Source organism: Cupressus sempervirens, chromosome 11, assembly GCF_028749045.1.
Source record: "Cupressus sempervirens isolate cs-2001-9-10 chromosome 11, ASM2874904v1, whole genome shotgun sequence".
Taxonomy (NCBI): domain Eukaryota; kingdom Viridiplantae; phylum Streptophyta; class Pinopsida; order Cupressales; family Cupressaceae; genus Cupressus; species Cupressus sempervirens.
The window spans coordinates 184,007,448-184,026,416 of NC_143128.1; the positions used below are offsets into that span (position 1 = coordinate 184,007,448).

An 18,969-nucleotide genomic window follows, 5' to 3' on the forward strand; every position below is an offset into this window, starting at 1 on the left:
ATTTGCATGCAACCAATCTGATAAAAGGAAGGATTAAGCAACAATATGGATGAATCTAAGCCATAGATTCATACCTAACCCTAAGTCTCCTAGACTTCTTAAGGAAGATGAAAACCCTAAACTTCACAATGATGATGAAAGTGCAAGATTTAAGGAGAAGTTTGCATGTACAAATAGAGCATTCATAGAGACTTAGAAGATATAGAGAATGAATTACAGAATTAATTTGAGAAGAATAAAGGATAGAGGATACAACATTGTTATATCAGATTCGAAGGATCAAGAAGAACATCATACGGATTTGATCTTTAATCAGGCAACCAGAGCCAATCACAAGATCTATGCTGAAACATCCTAATAGGTGATTTTGGTAAAATCTCTTAATAGAGTAGTCCTAATAGGCTGAAGTAAATCCTTTAACAGGGTGACATTCCAAGTGGATGATCAAAAGTCCTTTAACCAGACACACTTCTAACAAGGTGTTCAAATCCTCTAAAAATGTGGGATTTAATAGTCTGTGTAAGCCTTTAACAGGGTAGATCATAGTTTATGGTCAAACCATTGTAACCTTAATTGGATACACTTTACAACTGCAATAGTGAAGATTTTTGGGTGTCATCCCCACCCTAGTTTCACCTTCTCACTTGGACAATTTTTGGATAATCATATCTGATGTCAAATGTGTGATTTCTTATATGTTTACATGCTTTAGATGTATGTGCTTTACATGTTATTTCAATCTCTCAATTGAGTGTATGAGATGGATATGTGGTGAAAGTTTAATGGTTCATGTTTTAACTACTGATTCATCACCCCCCCCAACCCTCTATCTCTCAGAATTGTATTTTCCTACTTGTAATTCCAACATGAAGAAGGTATATTCCTTGGCTATTCCGTAAGAAGTAAAGCTTATAAGTGTTTAAATACTAACACTAACAAAGTTGTGGAAAGTACAAATGTAAAATTTGATGAATATACAGAAGTACATGAGGCTGAACCTATGAAGGAACCAAAGGAATACAAATCATTTATTTACTCTTATGAAGGTATGCCTACTGATGAAGAAGCTACAAATCAACAACAAGTCTCGGTGACTGTCGAGTCGCATACTATGAATGTCGAGTTGCATTTAGGAACTGAGCTACAATTAGGTGTTGACTTACAAAATAAAGTTGAGGCACATTCTAATTTTGAAAGTAGTATACATGAAAGAGATGTTGAACTACCTGATAGAGAAGTACATAGTGATTCAAAATTTGAGAGACCAAATGAGGAAAACAGAGCAATGAAAGTATTGTTAATATCTTTTAGAATAAACCCCACCTTCTAGATTCCTCAACCATCTCCGACACTTCATACCCCATACATTCCCACAAGAATCTAAAAAAACTCTCTGTAAAGCCATCTAGCCTTGGGCTTTTATCCTTTCCTAATCCCCATAGAGTCATTTAAACCTCTTTTTTTGTTACTTTAGCACTCAACATTACATTCTACATTTTAGTAACACACTTCAAAATACACTCCAAAACATCCTCTTCTAAAGCCCCACCTTCATCCTCTAGCCTTCCTCTTCCTTCCAAAAAGTCAATCGCCTCCTTCTTAATTACCTTTGGTTCATTTACTACTATTCTATCCAAATTTTTTATTGAGACAATCTTATTATGAGCTCTTTCGACTTTAACTAAATTATGAAAATATGTTGTGTTCCTATCACCTTCTTTTAGCCATGTTTCTCTCCTTAGGATTTCTTCATATTCCTTTTTCAATTTCTTTTCTTCTTGGAAAACCTCCTCATTCATTCCCTTTTGAATAATTCCTTCTTTAAAATTTTTTAAAGACACTTCTAGCTCTTATTTTCTCTTCAAAATATTTTGGAAAGATTCCCTTTTCCAGACCTTCAACTTTCCTTTAATATGTTGTAGCTTTTTAAATATTTTAAAAGCTTTATTTTCCCAAACAGGGGCATCTTTCCACCACTATTCCACCATCTCTTTAAAACCATTCGCTCTCAACAACATTGCTTTGAATTTGAATGGGGATCTATCAGGGGCACACTCATCCTAAATCCTCAAGCTATTTGGAAAGTGGTCTGATCCATAGATTAGTAAAAATTTTGCTTCGACCATCCAGTCCAGCTTAGTCCAATCTCCCCCTAAAAGGAATCTATCCTAATTTTTTGCTATATTTACAAAACCTATTCTTCTAATATTTGAAGTGAATTCCCCCTACCTAAATGGAATATTCACTAAACTATTATCTGTCACAAAGCCTAAAAAGTCCTCTTGCTTGGTCAATATCCACCCCCTTCCTCCTTTTTCTCCTTTGGGTAAAGGATAGCATTGTAATCCCCCCAAGATTTTGATTTCATCTTACATAATTTCTAAAACTTCTATTAAAGTTTTCCATCACTCTCTTTTCTCCCTACTTTGAACTGGTCCATACACATTAAGAACATTGAATTTAGAACCTAACTATTTTGAACTCACCTTAATCCATTGCCAATTTTCCTCCTTCTACATTACAATCCCAACCACCAAATCAACCTTCCATAAGACACGTATCCCTCTAGAAGCACCTTCTGCAGCAACCCAATCACTATGTCAGCTTCCAAACTTCCTCTTTACACCTTCAACATCATCTACTTTTATCTTTGTTTCTTCAACTAGAACCACATCTAGTTTTGCTTGATCAAGGCCCCACTTAATCAGGTACATCTTGTCAGGGGCATTACAACCCCTGACATTCCATGATAAGATCTTCATCCCTTCTAGGAGGGGTTTTTCCCCCTTCCCATCTTCAGTTTACTTTGGCCTCTTGCACTCCCTACAATTTGGATCAAACTATTTAGTGTTCTTCTCCCCCTCTTTTGGCTTTCCCCTATTTGTGCTTTATGCTTTTTAATTTCCATTTTTTCAAGACTTATTTTTTCTTTGAGAGCCATTTTCTCCTCTAGTACAAGGTAATCTTCTCCCACTTCAACCTCCCTTTCTTGATCATCCTCATTCGAGCTCTCCTTTGAGATTGAATCACCAAAGCCACCTTTAAGGTTTCTAATTGAAGAGATTTCAATATCTTTAAAAACCTCCCCTAGACCTCTATCTTCTTCCCCCTCCAAAACTGTCCTATAACATTTCATCCTCCAGCCACCCCTTTTGTGTTTCCTCAATCCTTTTAACCTCATCTGCTTCCCTACCCTCACTTCTTTGTTACATTTGAGGTTCTTCTTGACTCATGATAGTTGTCTGCTCTTCCCTTATTATACATTTTCCCCCATCTTTTTGCTCCCTCTTAGCCTTAACTCTTCCCCACTTCCTTCATATTCTTTGAAGCCTCTACTTTGCTAAGCCTCATCCCCATCCTTTTCTTGCTGGATTTCCTGTTGTAAGAAACTTCTCACATCTACCCCACATTCCATCCCCTATTGCTTCTCACAGTTATTTTCTTTGGTTTTTGGTGTCATAGTGCTTTCCACTTCTGCAACTACACTATTTAACTTGTTCTCCCCTTCTCCTTGCTCCCCTTCCTTTATTCAAGCTATCTCAAAAGCCTTATTTAATAACTTTTCCTCCTCTTTTCCTTTGTGTCATCCTCCTTGCTTACAACTTTCTAAATCATGATCCTCACATGGAAAATGCTCACATACCATTAAGCCTTCTTCCATCAACACCAATTGTCTCCAAAACTCCCCCTCACAGAAGATCTCAACCATTTTTGGTAAAGGGTGATAGTCATTCCACATTATGCATATTCTTGGAAACATTTGTAGGGTTTCCTTATCCACCATTTCCACAACCTTAATAAATATTCCCAATTTATTTCCAATCACTTTGTAACAATATTCCATCCAATATTCCTAAGGTAGGTTTCTCAAACCCACCCAAAGAGGAAATTGCTTTATTATTTCCTTTGTGGGGTCAAATTTTGGGATCCATGCTTTCATGTTAAACCGAAAACCCTCAAGAAAATATGGTCCACCATTCAAAATTCAATCTATATCTTGAGCCATCTCCACCATAACCATGCAAAACCCATTCTCTAGAGTTTTGAAATCTTTCACCTTTCCCCACTTCTCATCACACCATATTTTTATTTGAACCCTATTGTGGGACCTGGGCCTCCCCATTTCATGAAGAAAGCATTCTTTTCTAACAGATCTCTCTTCTCCTTCATAGGGCCTATTTCTAACAACACTCTTTCAACTTTGCATCTTGTCATTTTTTGTTCCTCTATCATCTGCTTCTCTTGATTTACTACAATATATGGTTTCCTCATTCTCTTAGTAATATTTTCAAAAACCACCATTCCCCAAAAATTGATAGATGTGAACCTCTGCACTGGATGATTCCTTTGTCCATTAAAATTGTGTCTTTCTCTCTCTTTTTTCCACTTTCCACCATTTTTCTGTCCCACTTTTTTCCACTAAAAACTTTCTTTAAAATTTCTGCTCCCAACCTGCCATTTTCCATTTCTATTCCCCAGTAGTTCAAGCCTTCATATCTCCTGAACGACTCAAACCTTCCCAAGTTCTAACTATTTCTTCCATGTTTTTGGTAACCCTTTGAAAACCTATTCAAGAACCTTGTTCTCCATCACTCTCCCATTTTTTTCTTATTTTGGAAGAGTTTGTTTGTAGTTCATCATATTTTGATTACAATTCTATTGAAGTATTAAATAAATCTTCTTTTGTAATTTCCTTTGTAGTAGGGTAGGAAAAAATCTAAGTAACAACATGGTGCATATAGTACGTAGGTCCATTTCAAGTTCATGAACTTGGGTGGAAAAATAAATATTTTCCATATATAAAGGGATTTTTGGTTTGATAAGTTAACTTAGAGTTTAAACGCTTGACAACTCGTAATTAAAATTGGATATAGGAACTCTACACTAGGTTGGTTGTCTTGGAATACTACAAAGGAATCTAGAGTTTAAGGTTTGATTCTCTAAATTGTGATGGCCTAACATATACATGGATGTAAAACATTATACCAAGAATTATGATATTTTTCAAAAAAAGATGGACCCACTACTCAATATGAAAGTCCTTTACAACTCATCTTAGCAAAAGTTCCCTATAAAAAATGGGCAATTAAGTTCATAGGATGTATCAACCTTCCAACCAAACTCTTTGAATCAAGGTTCATCATTAGCAATATTTAATACTATAAAATATCTCTAGAATAACATCACTACCATATTGGGGTGCTTAATCAGCATAACTAGTGTAATTGGCTTAACACTTTATAGATAAAATTATGAAGTAAATATTAGCCAACTTCATCATTATTCATAACCATAGTAATCTATATCATCTAGATGCCAATGGAGTTAGTGATGCACTAAAGATGGTCATTAGAGCTACCTTGGCTAAAATGTGTACAAATAAGATTGATTGATATGTCATAATAAATTTGCTACCTTGGGGCCATCAAAAAAAAAAATTATGTCTAAATAGACAACATTTGATTTGGTATATGGAATAGAACCTCTATTAAAAGTTGTACTCTATAGCAATGACATTTAGATTGAATGACAAAGAGATAAAAAAATATTAGAAGGATTGAAGAAACTTGATGAAGCTAGGTAGTTTTTATAAACACATATTTGGGTAAAATGAAGAAGACTAAGGGCCCGTTTGGTTCATGGATATGAAGAGGAATTAGAATTGTGAATTCTAAAAAAATTGTAATCCACTGTTTGGGTCCATCAAATCAGAATGGGAATTGTAAAAAATGGAATTTTGTGTGCCCATTAAACCCCCAAAACTTGGATTTTGTATTCCACCAAAATAGGTGGAATTGGTTTAATTTTGATTTTAATTCCAATTTGGAAAAACGTGAATTACAAATTTATGAAAATTGAGTTTTTGTTGAGGTTCGCCTGACCTATTTAATTTCCCACTCTTTGGCTCAACCCTATTTTTAGTCTTGATCAAACATTTCTCTACTCAGAAATCTTTTCGTGTCTGAGTTTCTGTACACAAGTATGCATTTGAATGTTTTTCGATGTCTTGTTTGGGGTGTAGCCATCTTTGATCTTTCATTTGTGGCCATCTCTTCATGTGGGTATAACAATTATCGCAAAAAATATAGTAGGCAATCCAAATAGTTCTATTTGTATAACTTGACTCAGTGATATCTCCAACTACCCTATGCCACTCTCCCAGACAGAACATCGAAGGAGGTGAAATATATAGTAGAGTGCTCTGATTCCTTCTGCACTCAACAGTAGTAGAGCTGCAGTCATTGATGGGGTATTTGATGAGGGAATGGTTGCAAGAATGAGGAGAACATTTCTGATACGAAGGATATGCGAAGGCATGATGAGGGAACAAGGCAGCAGAGCATATAAGAAGAACGCAGAAGAGAATACATGAGAACCCCATGAAAAGAAAGTGATACTAGAACTTCTGTTGCAAAAGCAATCTATGAATCTTGCAACATCTCCTAGTTTGATATATGTAGAAGAGGAAAAGGAAGGCAGGCAAAAATAGTGAGCTCATATCACTAGGTTTTAAACTTAAGCAAGAAAATGTGCTGGGCAACATTGGCCTTTAGATCTTACCTCATCAACATAAAATAGAAAAATATCCTCATCAGTATAAACATGACTTTAATTTATTGTCCTCATTTTCATCCAAGATCTTGTATGTATGGTGAGTTGCAATTTCTTCACGTGGGTATTCCAATTCCAAATGCAAAAATGTGCAACCAAATGGAGGAAATGTGTTGTTCATAATGAATTCTTGGTGAACCAAATAGTCCCAAATCAAATTATCAAAACCTTAATCTGGATTTGGAGTTCCATAATCCCAAATCAAGGATTTTGAATGCCAATTCTAAAATGATATTCTAGCAACCAAACGAGCCCTAAATTCTTGGTAATACCAAAACTATAGGACAAAATAATTATAGGTTGGAGACATGGTCCTCTTGTATGATGATAAGTTCAAAATGGGAAGAAAAACTAAATTTTGGGGCCTGGGACCTTATAAAATTAATAATGTTCTTGGTAATTATGAAGTTGGAAGAGATTATTGCCATTAAAAAGAATGACATACCAAATTAATATTGTCATTTATGGAAAAAAAAATTCTATACATGACGGATCATCCATACCAGTAGAAGATTGGATTGAGCAGATGAATTTGTTAAGTGTTTTGTGTATCAGTGACAAGATAACCAATTATGAAATAAATGATCAATGATAGAGATTATGAATGTTTTAAAGTGTGTGGTTCATATGGAAACATCATCAAAGTCATATTGGTTATGTCTAGAGTCACATCATCCATTTTTCAGCACGCATAAAGATTTGATGAGGTAAACTAGTGATAATAGTTAGAAAAGAGTATTGACAAGGTTAATTGTTTTGAATTTGTAATATGGTGGAGAAAATTCAAAGGATGACTTATAATCTTATTACATTATTTTGGGCTGACATCAAGGAAGTTGAATTTGGGAATCGACATGGTCACTCATAAAATTATTTTGGTGCTAACTTTGGTAACATGTTTAGGATTTTTCTACCAACATGAAAAACTATATAAATGAGTTGTAAATTGAATTGATGTATGTTGCGATGAGTTGTGATGAATAAAGGTGTTAGGGCAAAAATATCAAAGATTTGTAGATGCAATTCAAAGTAAAGCAACTAAGAGGAACAACATTGGATCTATCAAGTAGTAAGTGGTATTTTCATACCACATTCACTTGTTGTTCCCTAACAAATTTACAATTTAAATCCATTAACCAAGTAACTCCTAATAAGGTGAGAAGGATCCTAATAGGCCCAAAGATTAAATACTTTAACCAGGTGACTCTCATAAGGAGTCTTCAAATCCCTTAACCAATAGCTCATAATAGGGCTTTTGTAATAGTTTTTAAACTTGGCTTTAGATACCCTTAATTAGGTATTCCCGTGTACCATCTTATATTGGAAGCACTCCAACTTAATGAAGGTTTAGCACCTATTTAATGCGAGTTCATCATGTTCTCCTCCTCTTTCATTTCTTTCTCCCTTCTTTGTCCTTTCTCCTAGGTGGAATTGGGGTAAAACCTAATAGATCTCCTTTGGTAATAAGCTCGAGGTAGGATCTATTTTCCCCTAGGTCATCCTTTCTATCCACCTTTCCATTTGTAATCCAATCCCAACATTGAAATAGGGTAACTTCCTTGGAATCAAGGCATGAAATCTAAATTTTGAGACCTATTTTGGGGTCCCCAAATTATCACCGAGGTTTGTGCACTTGGAAATTAGGGGTGCATTGTGTCCTTGATGCATCAGGGGTGTATTGCACCCTTTATTTGGCCCTATTTTGGCCCCTTTTTCTCTGGGTTCCATATTTTGACAATCAAGTACAAACTGTTATGCCAGTTGGCCTACATGAGTTAGTTGATTCCAATCTCTATTTAAAGCCTTTCAATTGCTTCATTTTTCATATCCAAGTGTTCTATGTTAAAGCAGCCACAAGAAATTGCATTCAAACATTCAAGTTTCAAGTCTTGAAGCATTCAAGTTTCAAGTCTTGAAGCATTCAAGTTTCAAGTCTTCAAGCATCCATTAAAAGTTCCTCCATTGGTGATCAAGGATTCATAAATTCAATCCATTGAAGGAGTTTATGCTAGATCTTCCACTATATTTTCAACATTCAAGATATTCCTTCATACATTCCAAATCCTTTGTTGTATCTTCTTTGGTGAAGGAGATATACTTTTCATTTATGTTATAGTTTCTATTGTGTGCTGGATATTGTGGAAGTTGATTAAAAAATCTATAGATTTGTGATTTCACTAATTCACCCCTCTTCCCCACTCTCATCTTAGTGCCTTATAACAGTAACACAATCTACATAGAAATATTAGATGAAAAACTCCTACTCTTGTATTTGAATAGAGTGAGACAAAAATATTATCATCAAAATCTAGAATAGAGTTGAATTGAGGAAAAATCTAAGTTATGAAGAGGGGATGATGCTAATAGGGAAATAATATTTATACATACTTCTAGTGAACATGTCGCATCTTTCTAAATCAAGTATTTGGAGATTAAACATTAGCATGTAGACAAATGACACTAAACATGGGTCACATCCATTCTTATAGGCACAATTGTATTATAATATGTAATCACCAAAAGTAAGACATGGATGAAGAAGTATTTAATAGAGAGACATGATACAAAAGAATGTAATAGAAGATTGACAAAACTAAGTTAAGGTTATAAATTACAACATCTAGAATGTCATAAGAGTTCAAAAAATTGACCACTATTCCCAAATTTATTGCTGACATGTAGATAGTTTTCAATCCAATCAACAATACCAATCAAATAATCTAATTCCTCCCTTAAGGAAAAATCTTTCAAAATTCAAAGATACAACCTATAGTTTCAAAAAGGAATATTTTCATGTTCTTTTAATTTTTTTCTTTACATAAATAAATAAAATATAAGATAAAACAAATTCTCTTTTTGTATATAACCAATCTCTATCCCCAAAGTTATGTTTCCCTTTCACATTCCCAAATAGAGTTTTCCTAAAACAAATAGTCATAAAAGAGATATTTTACAACTTAAAATGAATTCTTTTATAGGTTACTTTTAAGTTTGCCTAAAATAGGATTTTTCTTATTTAAAAAAAGTAAATGCATATGATTATATTAAAATTCTATTAAGTTTGTTTGTAAATATCAAGCACATAAATGAACAAACTAAAATTCATAAAAGGCATATTGATAGGTCTAACACATAGGAGATCCAAAACTTGTTATTAATTTGAAAATTATTTATGGGTTACATGTCATTTAATATAAGCAAGCATGACCAATAAAAATAATCAAATAGAGTGTTCATTTCAGATTTAACTAGCCACTATTGAGATTTTATCTATGTCTACACATTCAAATCAAACAATATGAACATATGCTCAATACATAACAATAACCAAAGCATTTAGTGTAATCAACCAACATAATATAATGCACCTTCTCATAAAATATTTGAATTCCAATATCATCATAATAATATAAGTGATACATGAATAACTATGATTTAATCATTGATCAAATCAATATTCCAAATCACATCGATACTTCAACTATCATATCATTTCCTTCCCTTGAACATACATAGACATTCACTCCATGCTTTGGCTCTTGCTACAAATTTATTTTGAGAGATAGCAAAAAGATCCATGAAGATGGCAAGTTTTTTTGTCTCCTACTTCGATAGACTTTGATGTTGTAATGAGACTTCTTGTGTACACAATTTCTCTATGAGGGTTGCATTATTATTCTAGAGTTTCTACTTATTCAAATTACATAATGTAATTTCAGTCTTTTTTTGTAAAAAAAAAGACATCTTACATTTTAGTCATTATTTTGGAGTTATAGGTTTGAGTTTCTAAGGTTGGCATGTCAATCAACACATCAGTATTTCAATGCAAGATAGGTGAACATGTTTTATCCTCGTAAAAAAAGAGATTCTAGGCTTGGAGATTTTTTTTTGACTTTCTAATTTTTTTTCTTTGTAACAAGTATCATGAGGCCTCTTTGTTTACTAACCATTGGGTCATAGTTTTGAGTCGATTTAACAACACCACCTGATAATTTTGGGCCTTGCTTGGTCTATACAATAAGAAAAGTCATTGTTGGTGACATTTGTGTAGGAAGGGGATTTCCTCCATGATTGAAATATAATTTATCTCTAATCACTTTTGGTTGTGTTGATGTGATATTGGTAATGAATACATGCTTGCTTATTATGATAGATTTATAAAGTCAGGAGATGCTACTATATTGAATTTTTCTACTCAAAATTTTTTTTGGATACATATTATGTTTTGTGAATGTATGTTTCTTATATCTCTTATCTTTATTTGTTTCTCCATTTTAATTATATGCACAAAATGGATTTGCTGAGAAAGCCCTAGAAACTTTTAAGCAAATGCCAGTAGTAGGTGTAAAACTAGACTCGACAACCTTTGCCAGCATCCTCCCCGCCTTTGGAAAAATGGGAGCTTTAGAACAGGGTATCCACATCCATTGAAGAATAATTGAAATGGACTATATGTTTGATGTCATAGTTGCAAATGCCCTGGTAGACATGTATGCAAAATGCGGATGCATAAATAAGGCACGTGAGCTATTCAATATAATGCCTGTTAACAATGTATTCTCATTGAATTCCATAATTGCTAGATATGCACAAAATGTTGTTGTTGACGATGCTAAAAAGCTTTCAAAGAAATGCCTTAGGAAAATGCTGTCTCATGGAGTGCGATGATTGGCAGATATGCACAAAATGGACATGCGGAAAATGCCATGGAAATTTTTAAGCAAATGCAATTGGCAGGTGTGAAGCCAATTTCCACAACTTTTGGCAGCATCCTCTCGGTCTACATTAACTTGGGAGGTTTTGGATAGGGAATGGATATCCATCGAAGCATAATTGAAAATGGTCTTTTACTAGATGTGGTAGAGTGCCTTGGTAGATATATATATAAAATGTGGACGCATACAAAAGGCACGTGAATTGTTTTATAAAGCAGCTCAACGAGATGTAGTTTCATTGACATTAATGATTGTAGGTTATGTACAAAATGGGTTTGTTGAATAGGCTTTAGAATTATTTATGAAAATGCAATTGGCAGGTGTAAAGGAAAACTCCACAACTTTTGCCAGCATCATTTCAGCGTGTGCCAAAATGCTTCAAAGCACGGTGTGATTATACATCAAAGCATAATCAGACGTTGCAGTTGCAAGTGCCCTGGTAGACATGTATGCAAAATGTGGAACCCTACACAAGGCAAATGAACTGTTTGGCAAAATGCTTCAAAGAGATGTAGTTCCATGGACTGCAATGATTGCAGGATATGCCCAAAATGGTTTTGTTGAAAAGGCATTACAAAATTTTAAGCAAATGCTATCAAAAGGTATAAAACTAGATTCCACAACCTTTTTGAGCATCCTCCCAGCCTGTGCCAAAATGGGAGCTTTACAACATGGTATTGACATCCACCAAAGCATACTTGAACGCGGACTTTTGTTGGATGTTGCAGTTGCAAATGCCTTGCTAGACATGTATGCAAAATGTGGAAGCATGCACAAGGCACATGAAGTGTTTGACAAAATGCCTCAAAGAAATGTGATCTCATGGAATGCTATGATGGCAAGGTATGGATAAAATGGTTTTTGCAAGGATGCCTTTTTGAACTCATTGATAAGGAGAAATCACAAACTTGACGATAAAACATACCGTACCAAACCAAAAGCATAGGGAACCTAACAAGAATCGATAAGAAGACTGATTCACCATTAAAAACAACACATATTTTCACTGCATATAACTATCTGCAGATTACAAAATGGATGGCTCTCTGGCAGCAGCCAGAGAGCCACTTACATTTCATTCTATTCACTCACTCTCTATCAAAATATTATCTTTTTTGCCCTTATCAATTCTCTTCTCTGTCCCTTCAATCTCTTCCTCTTATAACATTTGAGGTAGTTATGAAGTCTTACAGGATGGTTCGGATTCTTGACAGTTACAAAACAAACTCATCAACTTCCATATGGTAATTTATCGATAACATTGGTGGCCGAAATCCTTCTATTTTGGATACATTACATTGTAATTTTAAACAATAAAACTTTGTCATTGTATAAGGGAATTTTGAAGGCCTTAAATATTTATAAAACTTTGAACAAAAGATTCAAATGACGAGGTGCCTCTGCACCACTAATGAAGCACTCTGGAACATATCCTGATCATTTAAGCCACGCTTGTGTTTTATTAGCATGCAGCCATGCAGGTCTAGTGGATGAGGGCTGCAAATACTTCAATGGCATATGTGATTCTTATTGCATTGTACCTACAACTGATCACTATGTTTGCATGATCGACCTTGCTGGCTATCTTAAGGAAACTCTAAACTATATCATAAAAATGCCAATAAAGCATGTGGCAGTTGTGTGGATGTGTTTGCTTGGTGAATGTAGACCACATAACAATGTAGGATTAGGAGTATTTGCAGCAACTCATCTTTTTGAGCAGAACCCTACAGATGCCACGATTTATGTTTTTCTGTCAAACATCTATGCAGAAGTGGGCAAGTGGGGTGAGGTTAAAATGGTAAGAAATTTGATGAAAGATGAAGGAATCAAAAAGATGCCTAGATGTAGTTGGATTGAAATCGATAAACTAGTACATGCTTTTTGTTTGGGAGACAAAGCACACCCATAGACATTGGAGATCCATGCAAAGTGTGGGCAATATATATTGGTTGTTTAAGGCACCAAGGCATTTTCCTCTGCATAGGAAAATGAATTATTTTTCTGCCACCATTGGGCCAAGCTGGTGATTGCATTTAGATTTTCAAGTACGCCCTCTAGGAAAACAATTAAGTCATCAAAAACCTCTGAGTATGGGTTTACTAGGACATGCAACCAAGTTTACATCCAAGATTGTTCACGGCAAATTGCTATGAGAGATGTGTACAGATTGCACTATTGAAAACAAAAATAATGCCCTCGCGAAGATGTTTAGAGATCAGATGTTCTTTACACTACTGCATCAATCTTTATCTATCCAAATGGTTTATGATACCATGGAGGTGTCATCACGTTCAACTGTTTTTAGGAAATCTATATGGAAGGGATGAAAAGATGGGAGAAGAGGTGCAGAATGGGTAAAGCAAATGTAGATAACACTTGGCCAACAACAGATGTAAGAGAAAAGATGTACACAACCCACTGCTTCCTTTTATTTCATAGGAGAGTTAATATGTTTGCAGAAGCTTTATCATTTTTTTTTTTTTTTTTGAAGTCAATTCAAATTTATGTAGATAGTAAAGTTATATGTATGGTGTATATGCAATACACTCGTATGATGAAGTTAATAGGTTGCTTGAGATGCCAGAAGAATTTGTATATGTAATTCAATAAAGTTGAGGCTTAAATTCACAAGTAAATTGGACGGGCAAGAAGCTTGCAATCACATTGACCAACAAACTTGATGGTGAATATTCATATAGAATGTGTTTATAAATAGTTTGATTACAATTATATTAATTGATCTGATTTCTAGGATCTAGGACTATTACAGATAATGTTAACCAATTACATAAAGTTAATTTTAAAGCTTTAATAAAGCAAAATTAACATAATTGCAAACAAGACAACACAGAATGAGATGATAGAAAGAGAGATAGAGACACAACACATTTGATTTCGGAGTTCATACGGGAAGGACTACGTCTTCGGGTCCAGCTCCAATAGGGGGACCGATTCGATTAACTCCAATAAATCAATACAAATGATTTGTGACAATTCCCTTCAAGCACACATAGCAAAATTCTTCTATGTGCAGGAAAAATCACTAAGTCTCCACATAGACAAACTCTCTCTCAACATTTGCATTATTTCTCGCTTCATTTTCCATTTTATAAATTTGTCATTATTTACTAATTGCCTTTACTTAGACAAGAGGGAATCAGGCTTTGATACACTTTAAATAAAATCTGCGCTAATAATATCACAAGCCACTCACGTGGCACAATGGCAAAGGAGATTTTGAAAATGCATGCAAAAGAGGGAGGTCAGTGGTTCCAACCACCACACTGGCCGTTGGCTTTTAGCCCAATTTAGCGGCATTTTAAAACTATGAAATAAACATCCGTCGGTGGTGTAACGGCCACCGGCCAGGCTTTAGCACCCAGTGGTCATGGGTTCAAAACCTAGCACCGCCCAATAATCACAATATATATATATATATATATATATTTTTTTTTTTTTTTATTTTTTTTTTTTAAAAAAATTACTATTATTAATTTTTTTTCCACCTTATCATCTCAAACTTCAATCAGGCATATCTTTTGCATACGAGCTCCATTTTTTATGAAACGAATGTCATTGGAAAGCTCTTGACGAGATCTTCAATTTGAAAGCCATTGTTGACCACTTTCAAGATGATTTTTTTCACCTTTTGATGACCTTTGTACCTGGTTTGACCAAAATTTGACTGGCTATAACTTTTGCATATGAACTCCTTTTTCGCCCATTCGAGTTGCGTTGGATGCAAAATTTTGAATACTTTAAAATGATGTTGATTGTTGGAGTTTTGGATACTTCAATTTTTGGTGAAAATATCCCCCAGATCAAGCCTCCCCACTGAGAAGCTTTCAGACCACCGAAAGTTTGATTACTCAGAAAATAGGTGAGGGTATTTCTCCCTCACTTTACCAATCTCCATCCATCTTGCTTTTCTTGGATGCATCCCCTTCAATCCCACTCAAAGGTATTCAACTGGTCCTCTTCGTGAAGTTCTGACATTCCTGTCAAGGATGACATCTTCTGGCAATTCTGTCATATACTCTGGTGAAAGATCATCAACTGATGGAACCTAAACACTGATGTCTTCATCCAAGACCATTGGAGGCTCATACAACTTCAGATTCTCAACATTGACAACTGAGTAAATTTGCATGTATGGAGGAAGATTAAGGCGGAAGGCATTGGTACCAATCTTTTCCAAGATTTCAAAAGGACCATACCTGATAGGCTTGAGCTTCCTTCCTTCACCTTGCATTCTTTCCTTACTAATATGTAACCAAACTCTATCACCAACTTGGAACTGATGATCAATGCGATGCTTATCATGGCGAGCCTTGTATTTTGCTTGGCTCTGCTCCAACTATGCTTCTACTGCCTGATGGATTGCTTGGACCTTCTGGACGAACTTCAAAGCCCTTTCTGCATCATGGCATCCATCGATGATATCATCCTTTCCAAAAGCAAAATCCATTGGTGTTTTTGGCAAATAACTGAAGAAAGTCTCAAAAGGAGACCTCTTTGTAGAAGAGTGTGCTGCATGGTTGTAAGCGTGTTGCACATAGTGAAGATTTTCATCCCACAACTTAGGATGCTTGCTGCAGTAACCTCTAAGCAGATGAACCACTGCTCTGTTGACTACCTCTATCTATTCGTCAGTCTGTGGATGGAAGGCTATACTCTTCTTTAGCTTGGTATCCATGAATCCCCACAAACATGACCAAAATTCCCCTAAGAATCGAGAATCTCGATCGGATACAATGGAAGTGGGTAACCCAAAATGAACCCATACATTTTGAAAGTACAAATGAGCAGTCAGTTCAATAGTGACTTACTTTTTACAAGGCATTAAAATACACATTTTGCTAAACTGATCAACTATTACATACAAATAATCATGACCCTTCCTAGACATAGGTAAACCCCCCACAAAGTCCATAGACACACTTTCCCATGGATGGGATGGTATAGGTAATGGTGTGTATAAACCCAATTTCCTATTACTTGGCTTGCTGGTTGCACACATTACACATCCTTTTATATACTTGGTGACAGTTTCCTACATATGAGGCCAGTAACAATATTTCTGCAATTGAGCTAATGTCTTACTTACCCCGAAATGCCCTGCAATCAAAGAGGTGTGTGCTTCACAGATTACATGTGCCTGTTCATCTTTAGGAATGCATACTTTTCCCAAGTGGTACAATAAATTATCCTGCACATAGTAATCTTTATTTTCCACATGTTTACCCTGGATTAAAGCTGCATAGATATCCTTAAAGTCCTCATCATTAGAATATTGTTCCTAAAATTTTTCATGAACCATAGAACTATTCTAAAGGATTATCAAAGCATTCTTAATAGGAGGCCTAGAGAGCATATCTGCTACTTTGTTATGGGAACCCTTTTATACTTAATTACCAAATGAAACTATTGTAGAAAACCCATCCACCTAAAATGCCTACTCTGTTGCAACTTAGATTGTGAGTGTAAATATTGTAGCGGCTGGTGGTCAGTGTGGATTATAGTTTCCTTTCCCATTAAGTAGTGCTTCCATTTTTTAACACTCTGAACTAAAGCATAAAGTTCCTTATCATAAGTAGGATAATTACTTACTGCTCTTGAAAAAGTTTTAGAGTGGTAGCAGACTAGTTTACCTCCTTGCATGAGTATAGCTCCCATGGCAAACCCACTTGCATCTGTGTCAATCTCAAATGGTTGATGTAAATCTGGTAAAGCAAAAACTGGTGCGGTGCTCAACTTTTCCTTCAAAATGTCAAAAGCCTTTTGTTGTGGACCTCCCCACTGAAAAGTTTCCTTAGTACTGGTCAATGCGTTCAACGGTGATGCAATATAAGAGAAGTTTGTAATGAACTTTCTCCAGTACTGAACTACATCTAAAAAGCTTCTGACTTCTGTAATTGTACTTGGCTTAGGCCATTTTACAATACATTTGACCTTTGTTGGGTCTACTTTCAATTGACCATTTCCTACGACATAGCCTAAGTACACTAAGGATGTCTTTGCAAATTCACATTTTGACATCTTTACATAGAGTTTTTCTTTTCTCAATACATCAAGTACTTTTTTTACATGAATTACATGATCATCCCAAGACTTACTAAATACAAGAATATCATCTAAATAGACAATGACAAAATCATCAATAAAAGGACGAAAGACATCATTCATGACTCTCATGAATGTAGCTGATGCATTACAAAGCCCAAATGGCATAACCAACCACTCATAAAGTCCCTATTTTTTCTTAAAAGCAATTTTCCAAATATCATTTTCTGCAATTCTTATCTGATGATATCTGCTACGCAAGTCTAGCTTAGTGAAATAAATTGCATGTTTCAACTGATCAAGTAAATCTTCAATTCTAGGAAGAGGGTACCTGTTCTTTATTGTTATCTTGTTCAAAGCTCTGTATTCAATGCACATTCTCCAAGTCCCATCCTTCTTTGGAACCAACACAATAGGAGAACCACAAGGAGAAGTACTAGGAAAGATAACTCCTTTCTCCATGAGCTCTTGAACTTGCTTCTTGATTTCCTCATTCTGCAAGACTAATAAGTAGTCCATGTCGATATTAGGAAGTGGCACTTCTAGCTGCAACTGAATCTCATGTTGTATCTCTCTCTTAGGGGGCAATCCTTTTGGTTCCTGAAACAAGTCATCGTAGGCAGAAACAACTTTGACCATTTCATCTTTATGTTTTGGATCACATCCCTTAAATGCCTCAAATGTTTCATCTTCTTTGGCTTTTACAATCATCAACACAAAATTCTTACTAGAGTTGACTAACCTTTTCATTTGACTAGCATTAACTAGTGCCAGATTATTCTTAACCTTATGTGCATGTACAATGTATTCAATTTTATCTTTAAACAGATGATACTTATTTTCCCCCCTATAGAAGATAGCTTGTCGATCATATAAATAGGGACTCCCAAGTACAAGACCACAAATATCTAGAGGGACTGCATCAGCTTCTACCTCATCTACAAAGTTTGCAGTGATAGCAAATCTTAACTTACATTGCTTGGTTACTTGTGATTGTGCATCATTGCAAACCCATCCAAGAGGATATGGCTTTGGATGAGGTGTTGTAGTCAGATTGAGCTTCTTAAAAATTTCCTCAGATATCAAATTAACTTGAGAACCCGTATCAAATAATGTATCTACCTTATTTTGCTTGATGACAACTCGAATGTGAAATAATTCATTCCTTTTCTTATCATTCTTAGGAGAAGAATCTTCACTTGTACTTGCACTTATGCTAGAAGAACTAGTAGCTGATGAAAGAGAAATACCTTTTCCTTTACCTTGGATCCCAGTAGCAATGATCTTTGTTTAATCTCTGGAGTCAATTCCAAGATCCTGTTGAGCTACAGCAACAATCTTTTGTTTTCCTTTATTTCCACCAAATCGCTTTGGCCTCTTTTCAGGATGCAACTTTCAGCACTTAGAATCGTCATGCCCTTCTTTCTTGCAATGCGAGCATGTTGGTTTCTCACCCTCTTTCTTTACTGTAGTTGTCTTTTTACCCTTCCCTTTGCCTTTGGACTTTTCCTCAGACTTAGATGAATTTTTATCAAACTTATCAATGAAGGTGCCCTTACCTCTTTACTCTAAATGT

The 18,969-nt window shown here is 35.2% G+C and overlaps 1 protein-coding gene across 1 annotated transcript in view; it reads left to right on the plus strand.

The window, feature by feature from the left end:
• Positions 1 to 11,772: 11,772 nt before the first annotated feature.
• Positions 11,773 to 18,969, plus strand: part of LOC149528810 (pentatricopeptide repeat-containing protein At4g33990-like) — a 79,217-nt gene continuing 72,020 nt past the window's right edge. The window contains exons 1-2 of the mRNA XM_089808074.1: positions 11,773 to 12,170; positions 12,801 to 13,128. Of these exons, the coding sequence (XP_089664200.1) occupies positions 11,773 to 12,170; positions 12,801 to 13,128 (726 nt within the window). The remainder of the gene's footprint in view (positions 12,171 to 12,800; positions 13,129 to 18,969) is intronic.